This window comes from Toxorhynchites rutilus, chromosome 2, assembly GCF_029784135.1.
Source record: "Toxorhynchites rutilus septentrionalis strain SRP chromosome 2, ASM2978413v1, whole genome shotgun sequence".
In the NCBI taxonomy this organism is placed as follows: domain Eukaryota; kingdom Metazoa; phylum Arthropoda; class Insecta; order Diptera; family Culicidae; genus Toxorhynchites; species Toxorhynchites rutilus.
In genome coordinates this window covers 328,918,447-328,931,165 of record NC_073745.1, presented here as the reverse complement: position 1 = coordinate 328,931,165, position 12,719 = coordinate 328,918,447, and the positions used below count along the sequence as shown (strand labels likewise).

The following is a 12,719-nucleotide window of genomic DNA, read 5'->3' as shown; positions in this document are numbered from 1 at the left end:
TCTTTTTCATTGAAGAGCAAAGTGCTTCCTCAAGATTTTTTGCAACATCATGAAGAGAGGAGTGTTCTCCAATCGGCATTATTTTGTTCTGTAAAACAGATTCCAATTTGCGTTTCGAATAATTGTTCCAGCACTTATATAACTTGTCCTTTATTTCGATAAACTCAACATCAGAGAAGTTATAGATCATACCAATTGTTTCATGATCCGAGATTTTGCTGTCATGAAGAATCTCGATAACACCATCGTCAAAATTAGTAAAAACTAAATCAATAGTCGTCGAAGTTGTCCTTGTTATTCTGGTGTGATCATTAATTCTCTGTTTGAATCCAGCGGCTTGTTCATGAGATTTCTTACGTTCGGCCCAATCAATATTAAAATCACCAGTAATGATTATTCTCTTTTGTACATGAATTTGAATGTGTTGCAGCCACAAATCTTCCAGAAATTCTAAAAAGTCCCTATCGCTACTACTAGGCGAATGGTATATGCCAGCGTATATCCCAGCCATTTTGCATCCTCTGACTTCTACAGCTAGAAACCAATTGTCCCCGTATGTATCATTATAGATTTCTTTAAATTTCATAAGGTTCGAAATGTACATAGATACACCTCCAGTATGTACAGATCTCGACAAGCAATTTACCATTGAATACCCAGCTACATTGAATCCATTTAGATCGGTTGAAACCGTCAAGTGTGTTTCAACCAATATTAGTATTTTCGGTTTTTTGTTGGATACCAAGATTTCAATTTCGTCGAAATGTGTGCGTAATTCTGCCACATTCAGGTAAAGTATATCATATGCTCCTTTCTTGGATGGCTAGATGGAGAAATCCACCTGCCCCTTTTTCCTTTCGTAGTTGCGAAGGAACATAGGGCAGTTAGTACTCCAAGCAAAATGCTTTGTATCTATGTCTAATCTTCGCTCATTTTTAATTTTGGTGCAATTGGAACATTGAATTTCTTCGGATTTACAATCTTTGAATTGATGATTTTTACCGCATTTTGGGCATACACTAAGCTCTGATTTGCAATCGACAATTTTATGGCCATATTCGCAACACTTGAAACATCTAAGAACCATCAACCCATCAACTACCCGACATTTTTCGAAACCACAAAATACTGATTTGGCTTCCATAATTTTATTATATGTATCGCCATCGACTTCTATAATTGCACTGTATTTATTGTATTTCATAGCGTTGTTACCGTAAATTTTTCTCACTTGAAAATGCTTATTTTTATGCAACAAAGGGTTTTGCTTCATCAACGTTATTTTTAAATCATTTTCATTTAATTCCTCGCTAAATCCGATTATTTTAATGGTCGGTTTTAGTGCTTCTGGTATTTTAACCTCGTAGTCCTGACCCAATTTTTTTTCAAAATTATCCTTCAATAACTCTATTGAGTTTTTATCCATAGCAGAGACAACAACAGCACTATTTTTCCCGTTTCGCAGGCCATTTATATTTAATCCCTTGGGATTAACATTTTCTTTCAAAGCTTGTCTTGTAACATCTGACTCTTGTGTTGTTTTTGGCTTAATGATTAAAACTTTTTCCCTGGTCAAAATTTTGTTTTTTGTACTAGTTTTTTTATCATCTACACTCTCATTTGTTGTTTTCCTAGCATCTTTCAAAACCGCAGCAAAACTCAATGGAGTTGTATTTTCATTTTGATTTGCTGGCTCGTCACGTCGGCGCTTTTTCGAATTTGAACGCAGATTGTACCGCTGAGGTGTTTCCTCTGCATCTGCGTTAATATCAATATTGTTTTTTAATAGATTACCAATTTCCGTCCGTACTGCCTCTTTGACTTTGAGCTCAAAGTTGTTGGCCAAGTCAACTAAACCTTTCAGCTCATTGATATTACTCAAAATTTTACTGACGGAGTCATCATAGTGATTATTTCCGAAACCATTTTCATGTAACAAGAGACAAGTATCACAAACAAAAACGGCATTTTTTATTTTTCTCAAAACATCGATATTTTCCCGCACCGCGCTTGGTAAGCATACAACATGTATTGTTTCATGACACTTACCGTAGCACTCTATCGCTTCTGTGTTCGGATCTTCTATCTTCTCACAGCAGCGGCTACACATATCAACCAGACCCATATCAATACATTCAATTGTATCTGCGTGTGCACCGGCCATCGGCCGGGCCGTGCGAGGCAAATGAAGATAAAAAAAACAACACAAGCGCGTGCTGGTAGAAAGTGCTGGGAGAACACACTATGTATCAGCAGCAAATTAAATCAAGAGAGTATTCAAGCTGCTTTCAACACTACCACTACTACAGTGATAAGTGTTGTGATTTTCTTGAATACCAATTAACACATCAATTCGATCGCAAATTACAAGTACAAAATAAACATCCAAACTTATCCTTCTTGCGCCGAACACATAGATGTAATCCACTAGTGCTAACCTGAGAGAGAGGAGCCAGCTGAATGACAGATAGTTTGTTTTCTTCTTATTCTTTTTACGAATTCTCATCAAGAAAATTCAAATCGGACAATTTCAATCAAGCAAGTTGTTGTCATTCATTTATAAGAAATGTGTTGAAACTTGACGTGAACTTTTGTTTGTGAGATCATTTGTGCGTTTTTATCCGCGATTTTATTTTTGACTTAGGACTACGCCTAACAGGAATATATGGGGATAAAAATTTGAGCACTTACATGATCAGGAACGGCGGGGAACGGAACTGGTTCAAAAAAAAATCGTTCTATGTTTATTCTTGTGTTTCGTTTCAATCTGAATTAGTTAACAAATGAATAATTTCGTAGTCCTACGTCAACAACGCGGTCGTGTCTAGAACACCACTCTCTATATTTTTTCGGTGTGCCGTATTCACTGTATTGAATTTCTAACACAATCGAAACCAATCACTGGATCAGGATCAGATAACATTCTGTTTTGTTCTCAGTAAGCAACTGGCAAAAAATGTACCAAAAAAAGGCACAACTTGAAGTCTTTTTTTACAAATTGTTCTTTCGAAACATCTCTTCATATTTTTGTAAAGTTTTCTAACAAAACACGAGTCCACGGTTCATAAAAACCGTGTGAAGGAAGTTGCGATCATATTTTTGTCGACTCAACTTGATGAGTTGATTTGATTCGTTTGTTTCAAAAATCTGAACATCCGTTTCTAATTTTTGCAATATACATTTAGTATAAGACCACTTATCTGTCTTTGTTTTATGTTTTTTTTTTATGAGAAGAACTTACGGGGAGAGAAAAATTTCATCGAAATATTAATCCATGAAATTAAGGGTACGTCATTTTTGACAATTCCCAAAGCACACATAAAATCTAAAATAGTCGCAGATAAATCGAATCTCTCCAACAGAAGAAAGCGAGATATAATAAGAACCGCTGATATCTCGAAGTCATTGATACATATCGAGCAGTCTTTGAAGTTAAGATCGTTAGGTTTCTCGGGAGATAATTCGTACAGTGTTGAACAAAGATTCTCACCTCAAAATAACTAAACACTTTGAGCTATCTTATCTTACATCTTCTCATGTCGTAAATCTCTAAAAATCGCATGGATCGGCATTGGGACATTGTAGGTTTACATGAATTTAAATTTATTATTGTCGTAATTTATAGAATCGTATTCTAAAATTGTACAAGTCAAGATATATATATCTGCGGCTTTATACTTTTTCAGGTTATCTTCAGTGACAAATAGAAAGTTCGACGTCAATGGTTCTGATAGATTTGACGAACACTGGCGTGATTTACGGGAGCAGGAGTAATATTTTTCAACACGGAATTTTGGCAGCGAATCATGCGTGGTGTGGGCAGGAATAGCAAGGCCTAAATATGTGTTCTGGAGGGCTCAGTTCTTCATTTTTCACCAATACTATCGAAATTAATTTACGTTTTAGCAGGACAATGCTGCTATTCATTCATGCGAGGGAACCATACAATGCATCGAGTACCAGAAAATGGATTTACTGAATTGCCCCGCTCGTTTCCCGGACTTAACTCAGTGAAAAAACTGCTAATTTGAAGGATTTATGCTGATAGAATGCAGAATGCTAAACAACTTATGCCGCGATTCTGCATGACTTGAGTGAACATTGAAAAATCTGTTCTGTAAAATCTGGTAAACAAACGATTTTTTCAAGTAAGATACTTGAGTCTCAAAAGACACTGTACGATTCATCCGAGCTGAATTGATGGAGTACTGAATCTTGTAACAAGACATTACATGCGTTATTATGAAAGCTATTAAGAGTGGTCTTGAAGAAGTTTGACAGATTTTATTCTGCACAGTTGTGGACAAATTATTGTATTTCATTTTCCAATGTTTTTCTTTCTTCATGGTACTGGCGAACAAGTCTGCCAAGAATATCGTCATATGAAGTCGTTCAATATTGATAAGAATTCTGCATCAGTCGTTTCTCTGTAACATAAATATATAAGAAAGTAAAACCAACCACATTATTTCACTCATAAGGATATATCCATATCCTCGAATTGTTTATGTCATAAAAAACCAGAACTAAACGAGACAAATTAAAAATTAAAATTGAAATTAAACAGTCTATTAAGTGATTATAGTTCCATAATTGTCATCAAACTTAATTCATCTCAAATATCAGAAACAAATCAACGATTTGTAACGGGTTTGAAATTTGCAACCTACCTTGGCCTCGAGTACAGGGGGGCAGAGGAATCAGCCAATCCCATCGCAGACGAGCTGAAAAGGGAGGAGAAGTTCGTTCGAATTTCAGCACTGATTGTCTCACTTAGATTTTTTTTTTGTTTAGTTTGGTAGTTTGGAAGAATAAAGAACGGGAAAAAACTAAGCTAGTTGCTAGCTTCAGGGGGGAAAATATGGAAGAAAGTTATTTTTAGTAGAGGGAGATAGCAGAAATAAAATCATACAAAACGACCAGCAAAATAAGAGCTACAGCAAAAATGAAATATTAAATAAACTCAAAGTGCCGAGAGAGGATTACATCTGATGTGAGTTTTGATGGTAAATATATCACAAACTTGAGGAAGGGGAGGGGGCGTCTGGTTTTCGGAAAGAGCTGACGCGGTTGCGGAAAATCGCACGTAAAGCCGCGGAAAAAAAGATACCCAAAAACTCCCAAAACGAAACAAGAAAGCGGAAAATATGGTAAGCGTAAATCATTGTTGGGCATAAACCGAACGCTTCGTAACGGAATCGAGATGTGCCCGAACGGCAGGGGAAGCCCGGGTGGGAAAAGGACAACTCATCAATCATATGACGATAATGAATTCTTTGCTTATTTTTCAAACTCCGCGTTCGTATGGGTATGTGTGTCTATAAACGCGTATATCTATGCCTCATTGCCCTCATCCGAGCGTTTTGTTGGGGCAATCGTAGAATTTACGGATTATGAATTTGTCACATCGGGGAAGGAGCAGTTTTGAAATATGTGGCGGAAAAGACGAATCATCGAGAAAATTGTACCAGCATTTGAAATCAATCGCATGCGGAATAAAGTGGAGCAGGAGCGGTTTAAACATGAGTGTATTCTTCATTTATTATTACATGGAAATGATACTCTGTTTGTATGAAGAACAAACTTTGCAAACTTTCGCAATGTTTTGTGATTATGTGATTATTGACAATCATTTGTGAGCATATTTATCACGATAATCGTTTCGTTGCGTATTGCTTCAATAAAATTTACGTTATACGTAAAATGCAATGAAGGGTTAAAAATGAGGCTTAAACCCGAAAAAAAAGATGTTTAGCATGAAAACTATGTTTCATCAATACAGAAAGCATTAAAATATCCATCTTTAAGGTCGTGTACACGAATGGCAAATTTCGGGAAGGTTTATAGATTTACTAGAGTTGCCTTCGCGAATAATCCGAATCGGGGATCATCCGCTCGCGGATAATCGAGGTTCTTCTGTAATTAGATTGTAAAATGTTCGAACCCATCCTGATGTTAACTATAGTTCTATTTTAGCATTTTCTATACGAACACGAACATCAGAAATACAGTCCCTATGAGGAGTGGATTTAATGTTTTTCATATAAAAAAATATATTGAAAAATGTCAAAAATCAGATATTTGAACACACCGTTTTGCACCGGATGAAACACGCTGGCCGAATTACATCACCGAATACGATGGAGCCGGCTAATGGCTTCTCCTGCTGTCTATCCTTTTTCCCTCCGAAAATGTGAGAAGTTCGAGTATGAAATCACAGTAAAAGAATCTTTCTTTTCTTTACAATTCAGGGGATCAGTTCAGCTAAGTAAGATAACCCTCTCAGATAAATTACTCAGTCGATCATACAAATCGAGTGTTAAGTGCTAGTTACTCTAGAAGTCATCGGCTACAGGTCGATAATGAATTCGTAGGGGTCGACATGAACGAAAATTGATTATGAGGGTCAACGAAGTCTAAAAATTTACCCCCATCCATTAACACAAGTTCTTGTTTGAAACTTTAAAGATAGTAAGATAGTACTTTAAAGATAGTATAGTATAAGTTGTGTTACGTGATCTTACTAGATCTTACTTACTATTTCTAGTACAAATTATTTTGGTTGTACTTAGATGAAATAATAGATGAAAAATTTACAAGTGCATTTGGCATTTATGTTCTGAAATTTGTTGTAACTGAGTATATCCATTCATTTGCTAATTTAATTCAAGAGATTACATCAGTAGAAGTAAAGAAAAAGTCACCAGGTTCATCTCATAACACTGATTTTTTCAAATGCAAATGCAAATTTTGTCAGGACTCTTCAATTACCAACAGTGGCAAACAATGTGAAACATCGAACATGGAAGAAATTCGACTGAAATATTTAAGGTAACCTAACCATGTACCGACAGGTTCGAAGAACAGACCAAAAAAAAATATGCTAGGCATCCAAAAACTGAATATTCGCTTGTTGTGTTCTGTGTCGAATATATTTGATCGTTACATGTCTGTCAAAAAGAGTCAAATATTTGTTTTCGGTCAAACAGTGTATAAGCAGCCTTAGTAGCCAGAACAAACTATTGAAAGGATGACATACTCTTCGTGAACGATTGTTTTTATGACCGAAATGGATTCTAGAACGTTGTATGACGAGATGGTTTCGTTGTTCAAGAGGGACAAAATTTCATACCAAATTTATTTGATTGGATATGGAGCTGATGGAGCAAGGACCATGACTTTACTAGGTAACTCACTTGGCGCTTTGCCTAAAAGAGATTGTATCGCTATTCATTATGAAGTGCCGGTTTGAAATAGAGCAAACAAATACCTGTCTTAGCTGCATTCCCTCGCTTAATTCTGTTGACAATGCCAATGTGGTAGACTATTATTTATTCGACATTTTTCTCATACATATTCAAAGTGATTAACAACATGAACAAGCTTTTTCAAAGTGAGAGTCCTACCGATTCTTCATTCTAGAATTTTACGATTTTTCCGCGCGATATAAAATATTTTTTTCACAAATCAGTTCATGCAAACACTAACAGATCTGAATAAAGCTGTGTTTTATCAACAAAATTACGAGAAAAATGTATAGGTTGGCTGAACTACTTATTAGAGAGTACGTAAACGATGCAAAAATATCTGTTGATCGGCTCAACGAATTTAGGGCTAATATAATACATCAAATTCAACTCCGACGACTCGGTTATGGTAAATCTGACTATGCTGGACCCGTCCAATGTCTTTGAAAGAAACTATCAAACCATTGTACCGCTTACTGATTTTTTTCCTAATCTGGTTCCCAGAAAAATTATTTAGTCATTTGATGAGGAATTCAGAGAGAAACGCAATGCTAATATTTCAAACTATTCTCAGGAAGTTCTCAGGTGAAGTTCTAGCCACAACTACTTTATTTACTGAACACCGAAGAAAGTGGTTTGGTACAAATGTCTGCAACCATCAAGTTTAATTAGATTGCGTCAATATATGATAAGAAGAAATAACTGTGAAAATGTTGATTGATGGATTGTGTTGAATTATAGAGTTTTTAAACTTTTGCAGTTCTAGTCCTGAGAAGGGGCCTTGTGGACAAATTCAATCCAAACTCCTTCTTCACATGCCTTGAAAAAGACACTTCTTTGTAATTGCTCGTCAGCAAACCGTGTCCGCTTCCACAAACATGAAACGACGTTCTCGTGAAAATGTTCTATACAATTCACAATTAAATATAAAAAATGCCAACAAAAATCCAGATAAATCCAGACGTTTGATTCTCCAACGTCCAGATTTCTGTTCAATACACCTGACAACCCTGGCTTAACCCTTTATAAGGCCATGGAAACTAGCCAATGAATCGACTCAAACTTCAGAGAACATAATCCTCACATGACGAAGAACACATTATTTTTGAAAAAAAAAACACTATACGAACAGTTGAAAAAAATGTTGGCAATATAGTTGCCAATGCCCGTTAACCCCAAAAACACTGCTTGCCGCTGCCTTGTAAGCTCAGTTCATTGTGCCTTTGGTTATATAAAAATTAAAATATTAAAACAAAAAAAAATTGTGTATAGATTTACAAAGAAAAAATATAAAATTTGATTTTTTTTCAAATACACTTTTTATTGAAGAAAGTGCATGATCTTACACAGTAGATTCTAAATAGAGCGCTCACAGTGAAGCACTTATCAACTTGTTGCATGTTCAGCGAATTTAAACAGATTTTTTTGCCGGCGCTCTGAAAACGCGTTTTTTTGCAAAATTACTCCCAAAACAATATCGTACATTTCTAGAAGGCCTAAGAAAATTGGAGTGTTGCCAGATACTTTTAGAAGTCTTTGGTTAAGCAAATTATTGAAATAATATTCCAATTGAGGCGAAAAAAATTTCTGTGGGTGGCAATATACAGTATAACCTCGATTATCGAGTTCCCTAGTAATTCTATAAACCTTCCCGAAATTTGTCTGTGAGTGATAGAGTTTTGCTCTTTTGTTTTAGTCATGGCTTCCACATTATCTGATCACTGATGTACACGACCTTACAAATGGCTAGTTCAATAATTTATGTATGGATTCAACATAGTTTTTATGCTAAAATATCTTTTTTTCCCGTTATTGTACCTAATATTTAGCCCTTTATTGCGTTACCCGCGATTTTCGTTATACGCGTTGACGCTTTTCACGTACGCGTACGCTTTTCACGGATAATCGGGTTCTACTGTAGTTGTTACGGCCTTATAACAGGTTAACCAACCGCAAAGTTTTGAAATTATTAAAAATTTTGTATGAATAAGACAAAAACTAAAAAAAAGTCTTTTTTTTTAAATTTGGTTATAGGAGCCTGTGGTATCACTTAATTCTGGAAAAGGAGTGTATTGCTCAAAATAGTTTGAGAACCCCTGGTCTACAGCATGCAGATAATCCAACTATATGAAGCGCAAAATCTACTTCAGTTCGCCAGTTAGTTCCTGGTCGACGCATCAATTTGGGTCACCGATACTCCTTGTGGGTTGTGCATGGATCCATAATTTGCCACACTTTATTAATTTGTCATCGAGCTGATTATCGCCTCAATTTCCATCTCGGTTGGCAGATACCGGCGTTATTCAGGTCGATTTTTTTTTCGATCTTCCGCTCGTTTCGGTCAGGCTTTCCACCAACTTGTCGCCACTTTTCCTGTGACAACGGGATGTGGAAACAAGAACCGCACAAAAGCCGAAGTGGAATATAAACCACAGAAAAACCGTCGCTTTATCCCTTCGCATCATAATCACGCTCATCATTTTCACGGCACTCGGCCCGGGGTTCGGTCGTTCGAAGATGATGATTCTTTAAATACCCGAGGGAGAAATTTGACACGTGTCTTCTGGCGTATTGCCCCTCTTCCCCCTTCAACGCTGCTCTTGTTGTTCCTTAACGAAGTGATGGGTATCCGTTTTTTCCTCCTGTCTTACCCTGCCGTATAATGAGCTCCGCTCGAATCCTCGGCACACAAACGGGCACAAAATAGATTTTAATGGTCGCGGAATCGTTCCGGGATAAATGGTGCAAATCGAATCACAGGACCGAGGGCCCACAATTGCCCATCAGCATCAGCATCGACATCAGCGCCATCAGGACGATCGTTCGCTGACAACGGTAGCGAATCGGAGAAAGGGATTACGGTCAGGTTCGAGAAACTCCGGTAAGCCCCTTCCGGTCAAAGTTCAGGAGACGCAATTAATGGCGTACTGCTCGGCAACTCGCACAGAAGGGGACAATACGGATTCTATAGGGTGCTACAGTTGAGGCTGAGCAAATATCGCTTCCTCGGGTGTTTGGCCGATAAGAAGCTTTAAGTGGCGATGGACTGTGTGATCTCTGCCTGGCCGGCGTTAGATTTGTGACGATGTACCGACAAACGGCAACGGCACCCGAAAGCGGCCTCTGTTTAATGAGTCGAAAAGCATGAAGATAAAGATTTGAGTTGGCGCGAAGTAACCCTTCCACAGTGGAACATTATTAGGGATGGATTATATTAGCTTAGGGTGAAAAAGCGTCAAGTAAACACGGAATAAATGTTTTGCATTTGTTTGTTTAGAAAAAAAGAAATACAATTCTTTGAAAAATGATTTATGTTTAAGACCGAGCAGTATATATTCATGAGGCTAAACGAAAAATATTCATCCATGACCAGTATTGTCATGTCACAAAATCACAGAAAATCACAGTCGTTTAGTTATTCCCTAGAATCATAATATTATGTTGTACAAATGAAATTTATTTGAAAAAAAAAATTAGAAACCATCATGCAGTAGCTTACGCTTAACAAAACATCTGATTTACTATAATTCAGGCAAATATAAAAAATCGTGCAGTACAATCTCATATTAGGAAAATTGTATTCTCAGTATATTAACTGAACTAAATGTTACTTTTCAACGCAATTCACGTTCATTATAAACTGCGTGTTATAACTATAAAACCACTCATTTTTTCTGAGTTTCCAGATATACAGGGTGGGCCATTTAAAGTGGAAGGATTTGTTTTTGCAATAGCAAAGTAAAGAAGTGGAATTAAAAATTTTTTTTTTTGAAATTCATTTATTTTGGTCCAAAGAGATTTGTTCTAACTACTTTTTGATTATGACATCTCGTAAATGACCGCCTCTGGCCTTGACCGCAAAATGTGCCCTTTTTTCGGCATTTTCCATCACTTTGCCCAATGTTTCGGCCGATATGGCAGCAATTTCTTGTCGGATATTGTCTTTCAGCGCAGCCAGGGTCCTTGGTTTACCAGTGTATACCTTGGATTTTAAATATCCCCATAAAAAAAAGTCAGGAGGCGTCAAATCAGGTGATCTCGGTGGCCAGTCATAATCGCCGTTTTTCGATATTAATCTTCCGGGGAACATTTCGCGCAATAATTTGGTCGTGGCAGCCGCTGTATGGCCGTCCTGTTGGAACCAGTAATTGTCCAATTCATTTTCACGAACAAATGGCAATAAAAAATCGGTGCCTAACTCTTGCGAACGATGGCGACCTGATGTCGATGGAGTCTCTGCAACACTGGCTCGAACGGCATCAATATTCTCGTCGAAACGTCTTGGTCGTTGTCTGGACAGATGACTGGCATTACCAACACTACCAGACGATATAAATTTGGCATATAATCGACGTATAGTGTTGTCTCCAGGCGATGTTTTAACTTTATTTTTATTTTTCCACGCACGTTCAGTTAACACAATTGAGAAGTTATTTTGAATGTACAGCTGAACAATTTCAGCGCGTTGTTTAGGTGTGTATTGTTCCATGGTTAAAAATGTACTGAAATGACGCTTCCAACGCGGTATGACATTTGTTAATCTGACATCTCTGTCAAAAGTTATGGGGTTGCCAGATGCTTCCACTTTAAATGACCAACCTTGTATGTAAGAGACGGTTGAATTGAAGTATATCATGTAAGATATAATAACTATCTTTATTTATAAGACGGGTCATTTGAACTTTATTATTGTGTCCAGGCGCGAAACATTCGGAAAACTAAAATTGCAGCGTTTCATAACTATAGAACCAGATGGAAAAACTCTTCTACCTTTACAAAAATAACGTCAATCTCACATCAATTACAATAAGTTTCTAATCCGTAGGTCATCTTCAATTCTCAATCAGTTCAAATAAGCTATTCGGGGTGGTTTCGACCAAGCTGCGCCATGTTGTGGTGTGCAGCTTGTTTTACGCAGAGGATACTGCTCGTTGAAGGGGGTAGTAGACTATGGAAACTTGAAATTTTTTTTAAAAAATTGCTCAAAATGTTCTCCAGGATGTCTACTTTACTGTAGTTGCTCCGTTCTGAAGTAACAAGCCAATTAGTATACCTAAGTCTTACATCAGTTGCTTACGAGAATGGCTACCAATGCTATCAAACAATAAAATGGATGATTGATTTTTGAACTGGTCTTATGTGCATTTGTCGATCGAAAATTCGAACAATTTGATTCGCTTACTATCGCGACCAGAGTGGTGGACTGAAGATACGATGTAAAATAAACAAAATAAATGTATCCAAAATGTAAAACTCGTTTTTTTCGAAACCATGTTTTCCAAATCAGTAGGAGTTCTACCTGCGGAATGGTCCATCCGATTTCAATGAAGCAGTTTTTCCCAGATTCTCCACTAAATTCCTTGTCATCGTGCGTAGGAATTTTTCGATATTTTGAATAATTAAATTTGGGTGAATGTTTTTATATTGACGTCGCAATTTTGTTAAAATTAAAATTTTGAAAAAAAATCCTAC

The 12,719-nt window shown here is 36.9% G+C and overlaps 1 protein-coding gene across 5 annotated transcripts in view; it reads right to left on the bottom strand.

Annotated features, from left to right (window-relative positions):
- The window catches only part of LOC129769306 (RNA-binding protein Musashi homolog Rbp6), a 1,713,766-nt gene that overhangs the window by 881,784 nt on the left and 819,263 nt on the right, over positions 1-12,719 (bottom strand). For 4 of the 5 annotated variants that reach the window (XM_055771465.1, XM_055771464.1, XM_055771461.1 and 1 more), the window contains exon 4: positions 4,671-4,724. The exons of the other annotated variant lie outside the window; for it this stretch is intronic. In XM_055771465.1, the coding sequence (XP_055627440.1) occupies positions 4,671-4,724 (54 nt within the window). The remainder of the gene's footprint in view (positions 1-4,670; positions 4,725-12,719) is intronic. 5 annotated transcript variants of the gene reach the window in all.